The 17,561-nt window shown below is 40.8% G+C and overlaps 1 protein-coding gene across 1 annotated transcript in view; it reads right to left on the bottom strand.

The window, feature by feature from the left end:
* Positions 1 to 6,490, bottom strand: part of LOC149469521 (uncharacterized) — a 113,370-nt gene extending 106,880 nt beyond the window's left edge. The window contains exons 1-2 of the mRNA XM_089669084.1: positions 5,649 to 6,490; positions 3,892 to 3,952 (exon numbers count right to left, since the gene is read on the bottom strand). Coding sequence (XP_089525210.1) covers positions 3,892 to 3,952; positions 5,649 to 6,348 — 761 coding nt within the window. The 5' untranslated portion in view covers positions 6,349 to 6,490. The remainder of the gene's footprint in view (positions 1 to 3,891; positions 3,953 to 5,648) is intronic.
* Positions 6,491 to 17,561: the final 11,071 nt, after the last annotated feature.

The following is a 17,561-nucleotide window of genomic DNA, read 5'->3' as shown; positions in this document are numbered from 1 at the left end:
GGGGGTTTGCAGACAGCTTACTGGAATCTGGAAGCCCCTTTCAAAAATCCAGTTCAACAACGTAACTAAACTTAATTTGAATGATTAAGGGGTGCGAAGAAGTCTCCCTACTCATTCACAGAAAAAGTAAACAGCGGCAAGTAAACTTTAAAAAGTAAAATGGCAAGGTACCCTCCCTATGTTAAGGGGCTGTGGCATGGTTGAGGAGGGGAGATAACGCACGATCGACCCCCTTCTCTCCTGGACAGCATGGCTGCAAGCATGGATGGATATGGGCCTGGTATAGACTTTTGGAAGAGCCCCAAGCTTTTCTTTCCTTGTTTTTTAGAGTGGGGATCTCCTTAAGAAGAATTGGGGGGGGGAGGGGGCAATGCCATTTTCTTTTGGTTTTATCCCCGCCCATTCTTTTCTACATTAAGCTGTAGTAAAAGCACTGGTAAATAATTTGATAAGTTTTCCACTGCAGGTAGAGGTTCAACTCAGCCAAACACATACAGTTCTCAGCATAAATGCGTACACTCCTTTTGAAAAGTAAGATTTGAATCAATAGCTCAATGAACACAAGAACAATTTAGAAAATGTTTACAAAACTGAGTTTTATAGAACATTTGTTTAGCTCATTACATGAAACTAAGGTTAATAATATAACTATTTGATGCAAATATGAATACACCCCACAATAAAAACTACACCATCTAGTATTTTGTATGACCTCCCATGATTTTGTAAAGAAAGCACCAAGTCTTCTAGGCATGAAATGAACAAGTTGGCGACATATTACAACATCTATCTTTTTTCATTCTTCAAGAACAACTTCTTTTAGAGCCTGGATGCTGGATGGAGAGTGATGCTCAACTTGTCTCTTCAGAATTCCCCATAGGTGTTCGATTGGGTTCAGATCAGGAACATACTTTGCCACTGAATCACTTTCACCCTGTTCTTCCACAGAAATGAAATAATTTGGCCTTAGATGTGTGTTTTGGGTCATTGTTGTGTTGGAAAAGTGCACAACGACCGAGGGCACGGAGTGATGGTAGCATCTTCTCTTTCAGTATAGAGCAGTACATCTGTGAATTCATAATCCCATCAATGAAATGAAGCTCCCCAAAACCAGCAGCACTCATGCAAACCCACAGAAGGACACTGCCACCACCATATTTCACTGTAGGCACCATACATTTTTCTTTGTACTCCTCACCTTTGCAACGCCATACAGTTTTGAAACCATCAGTTCCAAAAACATTTATCTTGGTCTCATTCCAGAGTACAGAGTCCCAGTAGTCTTCTTTTTCAGCATGGGCCCTGGCAAATTCTAAGCGGGCTTTTTTGTGCATGGGCTTTAGGAGAGGCTTCCTTCGTGGATGACACCCATGCATGCTATTCTTCTGCAGTGTACGCCGTATTGTGTCACAGAAACAATCAACCCAGTTTGGCTTTCTACTTCTTTAGCTAACTCCAGTGAACTTGCATGCCGATTTTCAACCCTTCTCATCAAAAGACACTCCTTGGATGGCCTGGACATCTCTGCGAGATGGTTGCAGTTCCATCTTTGTTACATTTTTGTATCACTTTTGCTACAGTATTCTGATTGATAAATAAAGCTTTGCTGATCTTTCTTGTAGTCTTCACCTTTCTTGTGTAAAGAAATTATTTTCTTTCTCAGGCCTTGTGATATTTCTCTTTCATGTGGTGCCATTGCTGACAGCATGAAATGGGAAGGGGTTTTCTTTAAGTAATGCCCTTTTATAATCAACTGTCTGCTGGACACCTGTTTAATGAATAATTAGACTCAACTGTAGTTTGTATTCCTGTGAACTAGGATTTTGTTGTCTAAAATTTAGCTTTGCTCATAACACTTTCATTAGGGTGTATTCATTTTTGCAACATGGTCTTGTATGAATTTGTTAGAAAAAATACTTTTTTGTGTGTGCAAATGAACAAATCTTGTTTGCAATCAATGGCCTGCATTTGTGGGAGTATTTTGTAGTATAGTGTCCCATAGAAAATGTTGATTCTGTAGGGAAAGTAAAGGTTTTCTGACAAATCTGTTGGGGTGTACTCATTTATGCTGAGCACTTTATTTAGTTCTTCAGCTTGCTGGACTTTTGAACAAGCATGGCTTTGGACCAAACTGGGAGCTCATCCCTAGTGTTTGGTAGTCCACACACATAGCTGAGAACAATGCAAATTAATAAGTCAACACAGGAAAAGTGTACAGGAAGTTATCAATTCACAAGATTTTTGGCGTGATTAACAATAACAAAACACTTTCATTTGTATTTTCAACAGATCCAAAGAGAGCAAACAAAAGAAATTAATTGAAATACCCCTAGCCCCCTTACTCCCTGCAGTCTTACCCTCACCTGCTATTGCTCACTAGATCACAGGCAACTTTTCCCTGCTGGGCCTGTGAGGAATCTTAAACCCACAACAGTAAAATCAGTCTGTATATGCAGTAAAGCATGCTTGTTATACTAGCTGTGGAACCTAAGAGGTAAATCCTTTGCATTGTGTAAAAGGCTGTTTGATCCTTTCTTCTCTGCCCCTCCTCTTGTTGAAATGACGATACAGACTGAATCTGTAGGCACATGCTCAGTTTGGTGTGTATTGCTGGAGGTTTTTTTTTCTTTTCTTGGGAGAGTGCATGTGATCATCACAGGGCCAATCAGCACTATCCAGAGGGTCAGGGGTTTTACATCCTCCTAGAGCAGAAAAAAAACTTCTACAAGCTTTAACCAGTGTTCTGCTGAAGTCACAAGACTGCTCTAACTTCTGAGAGAAAAGGTATTTAGCAGTTTATAGTTACTAAAATAATTGCATTTCCATGTTGTGTGTACTGTGGGAAACCAGGGTTTAGTAACACTTTAATGTCTATTTAGTGGTACCTAATTGATGGGCCACTATTATTTTTACTTTATTTTAAAGATACATTTAAAGGATAAGATCCCCTTTTGGACAAGAATAATGCACATTTTTTTGCAGGTAAAAAAATGTGAATTTATGATTTCTTGTCCAAAGGAGCCTGAAAAGCATTGCACCAGTGATCAGTAGGTCACTGATGCCATGCAGGTCTCCTGCAGACCTGTCAGAATATCTGCTTGCCATATGGGATGTACAGTCAAGCATATATTCTGACTGGAAGCTTCAAAGAACTACCAACTACCACAGCGCTCCACAGAGCCATGGTAGTTCACTGAAAACTACAAGTCTTCAGCAGCTAAGGCTGTCGGGTCTTGCAGTTCATTCATTCACGGACGTCCGTGAGTGAATAACATGGCCGCACTGTTTTCAAATTCGATAGATAGTACAGGGAGAAGTTTCCCAAAACTATCTGTCAGAGGGAGGGGGGGAGGGGGCTGCAGCTATGGGAACATGTTACATGTTCCATCCTAAAAACGGGTGGAACATGTAACATGTTCCCAAGATGAACTTATCCTTTAAACATAGGTAGTAAAATAAGCTTTTTATATAAGTAAAATAACTGAAAAAGAGAGCGAGGCCACCCTCTTTTACCCTAGGTTCACACCTAAGCGTTTTGCAGAATCGCAGTAGTCCATTTAAGATGATTTCCTATGGGACATGTTCACACCTGTGAGTTTTCACCTGGTGCATTTTTTGGAAAAGGTCAGGGACTTTTTGAATGCAAAATGTTTTTGGTTCTATAGACTTCAATGAAAACGCTGCAGAAAAGCATGTATTGCGTTTTTGCGGCATTTTTTACTGCGTTTTGCATTTAAAGTCTGCCGCATTTAAAAATCCCTGCAAACTGCAAAACGCATCAAAAACGCAAAACACAATGTAGAAACGCATCAAACGCAACCTGCATATGTGTGAACCTAGACTTATGTATACTAGACTTATGTATACTAATATATAATATGCACAATATACCTGAATACTTTTATGGGTGTGCACATGGAAACTCCAGAGTCATTATCTGAAACACCAGCACCTGAAATCAAGAGGATAATAAAAGGTTTGTGAGTGATAGTTTTTAAAACAATGATATGTTGTTTGCTGCTAGGAGGATTATAGACACATGGAATGCTGTTCTTATGCAAACATTTTAAAAACTAGAGCAGTCAAAGACTAATATGGTTATAAATTACATAAACTCTCCTAACAGAAGCATGGAGGCTGCCACTGCTGACTTACTGACTTCAATAAAAGGGTCAGCGTGAAAGCTGTCAGGTTTTCTTCAAATATCCCTCACTGGGAGCACAGTGCCACTGTGTGTATATTTACTTGGGATTTCCCAGAGAGTTCCAAATACTTTACACAATTCAAGAATAATTGGTGCCTTCGAAAACATGTTCTAGAGCTGTGGTTCTTAAAGGGCCAAATGTGGCCCTGGGGGCACTGTTCCTCACACAATTCCTCTCACTAAAGTCATTGATGAAGTATTATTCCTTTCACTGACACAGATGGGTAACTATTCCCTCCTCTGACACCACTGATGGGGCACAATTCCTCCCACTGTTGTCAACGATGGGGCATCATTTCTCCCACTTACACCAAGGATGGGGAACCATTCCTCCCACAGACACCAATAATGAAGAACAATTCCTTCAACTGACACCAACAATTAGGCACTATATATTTTCAGTGACACAAACAATGACATGTTTTTCCTCCTCCAACTTAACAGTTGTTACTCCCACTGACCAACAACTCTGAGGCATATTCAACTCTCACTGACTATTAAGCCTCCATCATTGTTTCTTCCCCTTGAAACTGGGGCATTTTCTACTCCCACTGGCCCCCATAATCTCTTACGGACAGCAAACTGGCCCTTTTGTTTAAAAAGCTTGGGGACTCCTGTTCTAGAGTATACAAGGTGATCCATAATTATGTCCAACATTTTATTTGCATATGACAAGGTCAATGACATTAACTGAGTATAACAAGGTGGTTTAGTCATGGTCTTTTGTTGAAATTTAACATATACACCAGCATTAGCAACATATTTCTCCAGTCAGGGCTGAATGTTCTGCATGGCCCTTTGCAATAAAGCACTTAGCTGCGGCAGCTGTTCTTTCCTCTGTGACAGCTGTCTTTTGCTGCACAGCGCCCCTCTGCTGATTTACTGGACTGCTAGCCATCGAGTTGTTGTCCAGCCTCTTTATGGTTTTGTAATACAAGGTCTTATGTTATTCTCTAACTGTTCTCCACCATCTCTGCATGGGAAATGGGGATTGCCACATCTACGTTTGCAGCAACACTGGCAGCCTGCTAACTCGCATGGGAAAGTTCTGCCACACACAGCAGAAGGCGAAACGAAATAATGAAAGTACTAAAGGAAATGGATGATCATACCATAAAGCAATGAAATGCCATACCTCATCCAACAGCTTCAATTATCACGGCAAGATACAAAAAAAAAAATTGGACTATTTTGGCTATATTTTATTGCTCTGTGAATGCAGTGTTGTCTACATAAAGAATTTGAAAAAAAAAAATTGGACATAAATATGAATCACCCTGTATATGTTTAGGTGTATTAGATTGTAAGCACCTTTATGGGCAGGGACTAATGGTGTGGTTTTATGGAACTATGCTGGTTCTTTAATGATATGGGAAATAGATCATTTTTCATTTCTCTAGGAAAAATCAGTATGTTGTAGTGTCTTTTTAGGAGAAACATTTACCATTCCAGTATAAGATGTCATTGTTCTTGGGCAGGTCTGTCATTAACTTCCCAGGCTTGCTGGGCAAAAGTTCTTTCATGATGGTTCCCAAAAGATCAGGTTTAGGCTTGGGAACATTTGCAGGTGCTACTGAACCATCTCCAGTAGATATACTTTCCTTAGACGACCTGACCTCTGCTGGCTTTTGGTTTTTGCTTAGTGATCCTGTTGCACTTTGATTAGTTTTTGCTTCTTTGCTGGCTTTTCTGGAGATGTTCAGCTTGTTTTGTAACTCAGCTTTGTTTTGTTCAACTTGAGTATGTAGGTTTGGCAGACGAAATAAAGCCTGGTTCTGAGCAGCTAAGTAGTCTCTTTTATTCCATATGGGCACAAGCTTGGTTTTGTCCCGGATAATAACAGCACCCCCATTCCTTTGGAAAGTTTCCACTTCCGGTTTCTGCTCATTTTGACATTTCTGTACCTTCACCTTGGACAGGAAGCTGTCAGGAGTCCATCCCTGGGAATCACTGTGAAAGGGACTGGGTAGGCTCCTCTGTGGTGCCAGAGAAGGTGTTCTATCCAGGCGTGGCAGTTTTTGGACTGATCCATCTCCTTTGCCCAAGTCAGTTGCGATGGTGAATGTGTTGGGATATTTTCTGCGAAGATCATTGTAGAATCCATCTAAACTTTTGTTACTAGCATTCGAAACATCCATTAACATGGCTTCCAAATGGATCCTCTTCTGTTATTTCAATCATTATATCACAATGGTTTTTCTATGGAGGAAAAAAAAAATGAAGATAATGGTTTACTTTATGTTTATGAACTTATCTAGCGATGTGCAAGAGCGTTGTTTGCATCCAAACTGGCTCCTTGACACAACGTAGAGGTCATAAAAAGAAAAAAATGTATACAGCTCTAGTAGTTAGTCATATCAGCAATAATATGTGTGGCCAACCCCCCCCCCCCCCAAAACAAAGTTTTACTACCTGGTGATCCTGCCAGTAGAAAGGATAGATTTCAACTTCCTTTAGCAAGGTGACAGCACTGTTCATTCTGCATTATTGTCACCCTGCAGATAGGGTAGTCTGTCTTAGATGAACATGTAGTTTTAAATGGACTATAACCTCTTGCCGCCCCACCACAGTGCATTTACTGGTGTCTTGGCTTTCCATGCCTTTTTGCACCTTCCTTTCTTCCTGTGTTCAATACTTTTTCCCTGGTTCACGCCATTTTACTATACTTATCTTAATTTCTGAACTTATTTATTTGGTTTCTTTGTATGTATTTCATAGGTTGTTACCGACATGTAGTAAAAATTTCATACCAATAGCACCTTTAGAAATATATTTACCTAGAAAAATGGTGATGTATTCAATACTTATTTTATTCGCTGTGTATACCATAGTTTGTAGATGCTATGGGGTTTAAAGCTGGAGATTGCAAAATTAGGCTCACTTCTGCAATAAGCTGCTAACCTCTGCTTGTTCAATTAACCACTTGCCTACCGGGCACTTTAACCCCCTTCGTGCCCAGGCCAATTTTTAGCTTTCAATGCTGCCGCACTTTAAATAACAACTGCGTGGTCATGCAACACGGTACCCATATGACATTTATACTACATTTGTGAGACAGACAGAGCTTTCTTTTGGTGGTATTTGATCACCACAATTTTTGTATTTTTTGCTAAACAAAAAAAGACCGAAAATTTAAAAAAAAACTAATCGTTTTTCTTAGTTTCTGTTATAAAATTTTGCAAATAAGTAATTTTTCTCCTTTGCTGATGAGGCTGCACTTATGGGCACTGATAAGCACTGATGGGCAGAACTGATAAGGAGGTACTGGTAGGCAGCACTGATTGACATATTATGGGGTTGCGCTGATAATCAGGGCAATGATGTTTCTATCAGTGTAGATGTTCTCGGGAGAATTGCCAATTACCAGCTTTCTTCTCCTCACACTGCCCCAGTCTATTTATACTGTGATCAGCTGATCACGTGGTAAAGAGCTGCTGTGATTGGCCCTTTGCCCCTCTCTGTGATCAGCTGTGTCCAAAGGACACAGCGATCACAGAGCACTCCTGATGCACGCCTCAAACTATAGCCCAGTTAGAAAGTGGTTAAGCTTTGGCAATAGAACCTGGAAGCAGATTGGTTTCTATGCAGAAGTGAGCTTGATTTTGCACTCCCCAGCTTTAGTAAATAAACCTCTATAACTTTCGCACAAACCAATTAATATACACTTATTGGGATTTTTTTTACCAAAGACGTAGAAGAATACATTTTGTCCTAAATTTATGAAAAGATTTGATTTTTCCTGGAGGTCAAGTGGTTAAAGTGGAACTTTAGTCAGAAAATTAAGTTGGTGACAAAGTCCAACTCCAGTTAATACATTTTAGGAAGTTACAGCAACAGCTTTTATTTTTTTTAAAAAGGTTTATGCCACATGAATAAATGCTGACCATTGTAAGCAACAGTATTATATGGTTTATACCATCTCCTGCAATATCTCTTTTGATGGACAGCTTGGTCTGCCTGAGACGGAACATATAAAGAAAGGTACGTGGTGTAAAAGGAATTCATATACTGAATACGGTCAATTGATCTATACAGATACCAGAATACAATATTGTCCCTATTGTGGACCTTTAAAGAAGATCCATGCTGAAAGATATATGCGAACTATAAATGACATTGAAGTCACCTGGGTCAGTGACTCAAACTGTTAAAAGTGTTTGATCAGTGTGACAGTCTGGCAACCAGCATTCTTAGAAGAAGGTCAATGAGAGCACCCTGCAAATTAATATCACCTTTTCAGAAAATATATTTTCGCAGCAGAAAGTCAAATGCTTATTGGGCAGAGTGCATGAATTGCTCAAAATTCGAGTTATGTCCCTGTCGGTACTCAGCAGCTAAACAGTGTAGATGGAAGAATTGTTTGAGAAATGTTTGTGTGTGGTTAGCTTTGGACAGGCACATTGGGCAGCGCAGTGGCTAAATGGTTATAACTTTTTCCTGGCAGCACTAGAGTCGTTGGTTTGAATCCCAACTACGGCACCACCTGCCTGGAGTTTACATGTTCTCCCTGTGCCTGTGTGGGTTTCCTCCCACACTCCAAAGACATGCTGGTAAATTCATTGGATCCTGTCTAAATTGCCCTAGTATGTGTATGAATGTGAGTTAGGGACCTTAGCGTGTACGTTCCTTGAGGGTTAGGGACTGATGTGAATGTACTATATATATGTGTGTGTGTGTGTGTGTGTGTGAAGCACTGCGTACATTGACGGTGCTATATAAGTACCTGAAATAAATAAAAATGTCTGCATGAGAATGACGGGGTGGGGAACATCTGTCTGATTTCACTGAGTTGGTTCACTTTTCATTATGTGACTCTCCACAAAGAAAAATGGTGCACATACTTCCTCAACTACCTCCTTCCCTTAACCTCCCTGGTGATATGATTATTTCGATTTTTGGTGCTGAAAGCGGTACCATTTTTTTGCATGGAAATATGTAGTTTTTTATTGTAGGCTGTAATTTTTAGGAATAACTCACTGAAATCTGTCCGAACAAGAGTCTAGTAAATATTCTGTATATGATAAAACTTGAAACACGGAATCATAAATTATAATTTAATTAATAATCACAAAAAATAATATAATAATAAATTTAATTCAATAATATAATCAAACCAAAAACACTGAAATTTGAAATACAGAGGCAAGTTCGCACATCGCTGAGCAAAGTCGCAAAATCGTTTTCAGTGTCTGATGACGAATTTCTCCCACGAGTCATCACTCAATTCTGCAAGTGGTTCTAATTTACTATTGCTGTTCTCTAGCCGGTCTAAAACCGCTTTTGACATAAAGGGATGCGTTTTGGACGCCATGGACGTTTCTCAGTTTCCAGGCAGAAAGAACAGTCAAAATGTAGGCAGGGCACAGGACAAAGCAGTAGGGACAAAATATATGTGAAATGCATTGAAACAGCAATGTTTTACTATATAATAATCATTTTTAAAAAAATGACATTTTTTATAAATTTCAAATTTGCCGCCGTACGTCCCGACGTCACAGGAACCGAAACACGGAAGCCGGATGCCGGCATCGGCTGGAGGAGATGGCCGGGGACGCTGCAGGGGACACATCGCGGGAGCGAAGGACAAGGTAAGAGCTGCAGGGACTCCCTGAGCAACACTGCATGGTAAGCCCGAGTGTAGCTCAGGGTTACCGCTCTTGGTACTCAAATTTTACCCTGAGCTACACTCGGGAATACCGCCAGGGAGGTTAATCAGCTAGGTTTCTGCTACCTCTCCTAGAAAATACCAATCGTTCTGCCCCTACCAGGGGCGGACTGACCATTTGGAAACTCGGGCACTGCCCGAGGGCCCGGGGTCAATAGGGGGCCCCATGAGATGCCCCTGGTACCTTTTTCTTAGGCTTTTTTGAGTTTGGGCAAGGACACAGAGGCCCCATGATCCCTTATTGCCTGGGGGCCCCATGAGTTGTCAGTCCGCCCCTGGCCCCTACTCATATACTATGAGCAACTCCTAATCTAATTTTTATAGCTCAGACTCCTCTCCACTGACAAGATCACCCCAAGATCACCTCTTCTTATCTGTCTTGGAAGCATCTGCACACTATTTATGTGGGTGAAAACACTTCCAATGAGTTTCTTAGATTGTGTTTTTAGGTGTATTAGAAGCTGTATTAGAAAGGGGGTAAGGGAATTCATCCTCTATGCGCTCTGCTAGGGTGAGAACCTAAAGGAAATTCTTTTTCAATCAAGGTTAGGTTTTTAGGAGGCATCCTTGGTTTTCTAGTGTAATTATATACTTTTATAGGAACTCCCATCTGCAGAAATCCTGAAATGAGGTACTACATTCTTGCTGCAATAGAACTAACGTGTACACACTCATTTTAGATGGCATAAAAAGTACAAAATGAGAAATAAGCAAAATTCTGTAGCAGCCAGCCAACTTCATACATACCTGAACACAGAGCTTGTTTTAAAACTTGACAGCAGCAAATAGTTTGTCATATTCATTAGCCTGTAATATCCAGCCAGGGAGGTTTGATGTAAATTGTTGTTCTCTTTGGGTCATCAGTAGCCACTAATGAGGCTGTTTTTTGGCCCATGTGTTTGCAGAGCTGTAGGTGTGATTTAGTCAGTTACGGGGTGTGATTGTTGTATGCTGCTGTCATGGTTGCAGGTCCTGGACAAAGATCTGGTGCTGGAATGTATCATTTAATTGTGCAAATGACAGAAGGTGGAGCAAACTGTACCTGCTAGGCCACCTGTCAAGCCATCAATAAGCTCCTGTGTTTACATTGATGTGGAGGTGCATTGCCTATTCAACAGATGGTTCACTTAATCTATTCAGAAACACTTCAGGCAAAACACAAAATTCAGTTGTAATTCTGCAATGTGAATATTTAATTATCTCCATTTGTTTTATTTCTCTCAAAGCAGTGTGGAAGTAAAAAAGAGTGAAACTGAGTTTTTGCTTCCATACATTGGAGTCAATGGGGCAGGCAAATTTATGATGGGTTAAAGTTGTTTTTTTTTTTTTTTTTAGGGTCGCTTTAACCCTTTCCTTGACAGGCTTTTCCCCACTTTTAACCTCAGGTGGCTCAACCATTTTTGTGATTTTTCACTTTTTTATTATGTTTTACTATTTTTACCTACAGCTTTAAAAGAAAAAAAAAGATAAAAAACAAGCCATACATTTTCTGAAAGCACAGAACCCTGGGAATAAAAAGACGGTTCTACTGATTTTTTTGCTTCCCATGATCGTTGCGTAAATGTTTATCAAACTAATATTTTCAATAACAATGCATTATTAGCGTGCACAAACACAACATAACTTACAAAATTCCTATGAAATCTAAAACATTATCTATTCAGTTAATATTTTATATTATAATATAAATAATAGGAATAATATTCATTTAATAGCATTTATATTATACAGTATATCATATAATATATTGATTTATTAAATAACAAATATTTGTAAAATTGTAGGTTGTGCCTTTTTGCGATATGGTGAAAATTGTAAGTAGAAGACCTTACAATAAAAATCTGGAGGTGGATTCACATCTGTGTGTTGTGGTAATGCTTGGTCTGCAGTGTTGTTCGCTCTCTGCGTTGCGATATATTGATAGGTTTGCATTTTATTGCAACACTGTAATGCTCTTCTGCGCATACAATTGAATTTTAGTGATTGTACTAGTTTGGATTTATTTTTTAAGTAACAAACATGTCATACTTACTTGTTCTGTGCAATGGTTTTGCACAGAGCAGCCCCGATCCTCCTGGGGCTCTCTGCTGGTGCTCTTGGCTCCTCCCTTCTGCTGAGTGCTCCCAAAGCAAGCTGTTTGCTCTGGGGGCACTCGTGCATGTTCACTCCTGAGCTGCCTCCGTGTGTCTATGAGACACACAGAGCACAACTTGGCCCCGCCTCACTTGCTGTGACTTGACAGCGGTGGAAACCAAGAGCTCCTGCTGCTGTGCCGGTAGAGCTTCATCTCTCGTGCACATCGATGGATCAGGCTCAGGCATGTGACACGGAGTTTGAGGAGGAAGGTGCACACTGAAGGTAAAACGCCTTTAGGTTCTAGAACCACCTTAATGTCCTTGGAAAAAAAAAACAAGTTTAAAGAAGAAACAATCAAACATTGCGATATACTGGAACAATGCACTGCAGAGCACATAAACAAAACTCACCCTAGTGAGGCCCTAGTGTGCTTGTGCGCCACTGTGCACCAACACCTTAAAATTCATTACCACAATGTGTGTGGTACACATGTGAATATTATGTGTGTGTGTGTAGGTTGGGGCTTATTTCTGTTTTTTTTTGTTATTATTTTTATACTTTATTCATTTTTTTTTAACAGTAATGGGAGCTTTTGGGAAAATTCAGGTATCTGAGTCTATTTTTCCTCTGCCATCCATGTAGTAAACATGCCATTTAGGTTTATTAACCCTTCTGTTAATAATGAACGCTGAGGTGTTCAATCAGGAAAGAAAAGAGATTGGTAAATATGTTACCAACCCCCCCTCCCGGCAAGGCAGCTGCTGAAACGACAATGAGCTTATAGCAGAACAAGGAATCTAGCTGACTTAAGGTGGCCATAGATGGATTGAAATGTGGCCAGTTCAGGAGGGACCAGCTGAATGTCAATGTATTGTCACTGCGGCTGAAAAAAAGTCAGTCTATCAATTAACTTCTGTTGACCTGCCCTGAAGGATCAGCAATATTGATCAGTGTATTCTGGCCACGAGGAGGTCAGGGAAGCATGATATAAACAGCCCATGAGGAGAAAAAAAAGACAAGAGTTTTTTTAGTTTCAGGTAGAGTAGGGAAGGGTTTTTCCTGTGTCAGGTTTTTATTGTTCTCTGTCTCCATTGGAAAGATTTACTCCTATTTATCCCATGGACCATAGTCACTGTGACTGAAAATGAGGAGCATCCAACATTTTAAGCTACCACAGTACAGGAAGAGAGGGAAAATCTTCCTATGAGGACAGGGCATTTCCATCTCTTCCTCTGACTTTCTGTTGTACATGAACAGGAAGTAAAGGGAATTCTCCCAAACCGGACAGGAGTCCTAGCCCTTCCTAGCGTTTCTCAACCTTTTTTATTAATGGCGCCCTTTAAAATGATGCACAATCTCACGGCACTCCATTCTAAAATGTAAAGAAACTAAAAAAAATTGTTTTACATAACGTGGCAATATCCACACACATAGGACACCCAACATTTTATTCCTCAAAAACAAATAGACCTTTGGACACACTGCTACTGACTAGTATTCCCGCGTTTTTCTTCTTCCTCTTTTCCTCTCCCTCACTCAACTAATGTGACTCCAGTGCTGACAGAGAGGTATAAACAAAGATATTACTAAACATAAAATAAAGTGCAGCGCTAAACATATATAGGTAATGACATGTATTCAATCAGTTCGATCAATAAAAAGTCCTCAATTAGGTGACAGAGATTAGGTGCTCAAGTATGCAGGTGACTTAGGTATTCAGGTGACTTGGTTCAGGTATCCGTGCACGAAAGTGATAAAGCAATGCGCACTCACCAGACCCGCATAAAATATGCGCCTTTGTGTATAAATGATCCAGGTGTCATCCGATACTGGGTGGTCCTCCCTCAGCTGTGTATGAGGCTGATGATCCTCTCCACTTAGGGGTCCCCCTGGTGTTGGACGTTAAAGGATCTGGTCTGGGTCCCTCCGGTGTATCCAGGAGCAGGTCTGCAAATTAGAGTGCTCCCCCTGTAATTGCCAGTGCTTGTGAAAATTAGTACTTGTCGGAGGACTGTCAACAGCAACACAGCATCACAAAAAGTTTTGACCCTCTAGCCAGAGAAGTCAAAAACAAGAATGCTTATATTATGGATTCCACCAGACCTCCTTCCACATCAAGCCTTATATGTGGACCCACCAGATGAGCAATGGACTATTCTGTTGGATCTCCTCCTGTAATAAGTTAAAGCTCAGATCCAGCCTCTTTGCAAAATGACCATATTTGCAAGCAAGAAATTGTGGAATTTCTGCACAATCTTTTCCGATGTATGACACCTGGGCGCCGGTCACCGTCTCCCCCCCCGATTGTGCAAAGAGGCTGGATCTGAGCTTTAACTTATTACAGGAGGAGATCCAACAGAATAGTCCATTGCTCATCTGGTGGGTCCACATATAAGGCTTGATGTGGAAGGAGGTCTGGTGGAATCCATAATATAAGCATTCTTGTTTTTGACTTCTCTGGCTAGAGGGTCAAAACTTTTTGTGATGCTGTGTTGCTGTTGACAGTCCTCCGACAAGTACTAATTTTCACAAGCACTGGCAATTACAGGGGGAGCACTCTAATTTGCAGACCTGCTCCTGGATACACCGGAGGGACCCAGACCAGATCCTTTAACATCCAACACCAGGGGGACCCCTAAGTGGAGAGGATCATCAGCCTCATACACAGCTGAGGGAGGACCACCCAGTATCGGATGACACCTGGATCATTTATACACAAAGGCGCATATTTTATGCGGGTCTGGTGAGTGCGCATTGCTTTATCACTTTCGTGCACGGATACCTGAACCAAGTCACCTGAATACCTAAGTCACCTGCATACTTGAGCACCTAATCTCTGTCACCTAATTGAGGAGGACTTTTTATTGATCGAACTGATTGAATACATGTCATTACCTATATATGTTTAGCTCTGCACTTTATTTTATGTTTAGTAAGGTCTTCTAGGGGTTATTGGTACCTCATTCGTGCATAGCAGCTTTACAATTGTTTAATACTAAGGCGCTTCTCTCCAGTCACTTTCATAAACAAAGATATATTCTCAGGTGCCTGATGTTCTCCTTATCAACCTGATTGGTTAATAGAATGCCAGCAGCTGACTAACATGGTGCCCAAGGTTGTAATATTGCACACTTAAAACCTGTGGCTTTGTGTAACAAAAGGGCAGGTTTGATCCACCTGCTGGCTTGTTGACAATTTTGGGGAATTTTGAGGCAATTTTTAGACATTTTGCTAAGGCACTTCTGAAGAACCCAGAAGGCACCCTGGTTGAAAGGCTGAACTATCCAAACTGAAAAAAATTTTGATTGCACACTTTAACCACTTGCCTGCAGGACACTTATACCCCCTTCGTGCCCAATTTTCAGCTTTCCGCGCTGTCGCACTTTGAGTGACAATTACACGGCCATACAACACTGTTCCCATATGAAATTTTTATCATTTTTTTCACACAAATAGAGCTTTCTTTTGGTGGTATTTACTCGCCTCTGGGTGTTTATTTTTTGCGCTATAAACAAAAAAAGGGCAAAAATTAAAAAAAAGTTTTTCTTTGTATTACAAAAATTTCACAAACAGGTAATTTTTCTCATTCACTGATGTACTTTGTTGAGGCTGCACTTATGGGTACTGATATGCAGCACTGAGGGGCACTGAGGCAGCACTGATAGTGCCCATCATTACTGCCTGACAGGCAGCATTGGTGGGCACTGATCATCAGTGCCGATCCGTCCTCTGACAATTGCTGGTTATCGGCAGTACTTTCCTCACGCTGTGACAGCGTGAGGAAAGTGCAGCCGATAACCGGCAACTGCATTTACCAGTGATCTGCTGTGTCATTGGACACGGCTGATAATGTGGTAAAAGGCTGCTGTGATTGGCTTTTTACCACATCACGTGATCAGCTGTGTCTGTAGGACACAGCAATCACAGAGATCGGCGAATGCGTGCCCCTGGGGGCGCATTCTGGGAGGACGTCCTCTCAGAACTGGCCAGCCGCCGTGAAGTCGTCATTGGGCTATCTGCAGTTGGCAAGTGGTTAAAGCAGCCTTTCTCAACCAGAGTTCCTTTGAACCTTAGGGTTCCTCCAGAGGTTGTCAGGGATTCCTTGAGCAATGGGCAATCCCTGCCTCTCTGATAAGTAACCACTGACTCCAATGATATTTTTATCTATCTGTAAGGAGGAATTATTCCAAATGGCTATAAATGTAAGAAGCATTTTTCCCAGCGACGAGCATGCTAATGTACTGTGAACTGTAGATATAATAATTGTTAGCTGGGGTTTCCTGAGACTGGAAAGTTATAGTATTTCAAAAAGGTTCCTCCGTGGTGTTGAGAATGGCTGCTCTAAAGCCTTGTGCATCCACTCTACAGTCAGTGAGTGTTGGTTTTGTGTTGATGATGTCAATTTGAGAAGCTTCTGAAATCCTTCAGAATTCATTTGACAGGTGCAGCTGACCTACAGTTGTCCTCCTGAGCTACAGTACTCCTTCCTATAGACTTGTATAGGAATGCAAAGCCTGCCTGATGTGAACAAAAGCCCAATAGACCTCTACTACTGTATTTGTATTCTGAGGTTTTATTTCTTCAATCTTGAATATAATACAGAAATAATTGAGTACTGTCTGTGATACTTTTTTATTTGCACTAACATACAATTTTGAGGACAAGCTTTCGGGTATGTTAGTGCAAATAAAAAAAGTATCACGGACAGTACTCAATTGTTTCTGTCGCAAGTGCACTAATACGGCTACAATCACCTCAAGCAACATAATACATAAATGGAATGCATACAGTTTATGATTTAAGTGCATATTTCAGGGGAACATATACTAACGTCATACCTTAGCAATATTTATGTTTACAAACTGAGAAAGTTAAAGTGAAGCTTAAAAACATATGTTTCATTGGAATCTTTCCTCTCACACAATATTAAAAAGACAAGTTTTTTTTTTCTTTCTACATTTCTTCCTACCTTTTTTCTTCTTTTTGTTTGTATCTGCCTCTTCCTCCATTTTCACCAAGGTGAGATGATGCTGCAGCACCCTGGGATCACCTTGTCACAGATCCCTGAACTGTCACGATATCTCCTATGGCTGAGAAAGGGAGAGAGGAGACTGCAGGTGTGAGATCTCGGGCCGTGTCATCAGGGGTTGGCTAGTTCTTGTAGCTGGCCCCTGATGACAGAAATAAATGTTGGTGTGTGCTACAAGAATCACAGCTGAGAAGTGTGTAAGGGGGGCTTGCAAATGGCTAGAATTGGGTGCCAAGAGCACAAGTACCTGCCCCGCTCCTTCTCCTGCTAGAACAGTGACCCTTCTGCGCCTACTCCATGTCAGAATCCTCTTCCTGATATTTGCGGCCTTTAATCTTTATATCCCCAAAAGAAGGAATGTCCACACAAAGGTTGGGTTGCTGCACTTTACTGATGGAATTTGGAAGATGGCACAGTCACATCACAATGGCATACTATTCAGGTCACTTGACATTGTCAATCATATTTAGTAGATGGTCCACTGTAGTCACATGTGAAAGCATCATGCAGCACTTTTAGTATGCCATATTCCCTCCAACAGTCTCTCTCCACCTGGGGTCATTAGTACTCACTGGGATGAGATCTCT

Source organism: Staurois parvus, unplaced genomic scaffold, assembly GCF_062004578.1.
Source record: "Staurois parvus isolate SC_StPar_1 unplaced genomic scaffold, SC_StPar_1.0 ptg000068l, whole genome shotgun sequence".
Classification (NCBI taxonomy): domain Eukaryota; kingdom Metazoa; phylum Chordata; class Amphibia; order Anura; family Ranidae; genus Staurois; species Staurois parvus.
The sequence above is the reverse complement of the archived record's forward strand: the minus strand, read 5'-3'. Positions and strand labels throughout refer to the sequence as shown.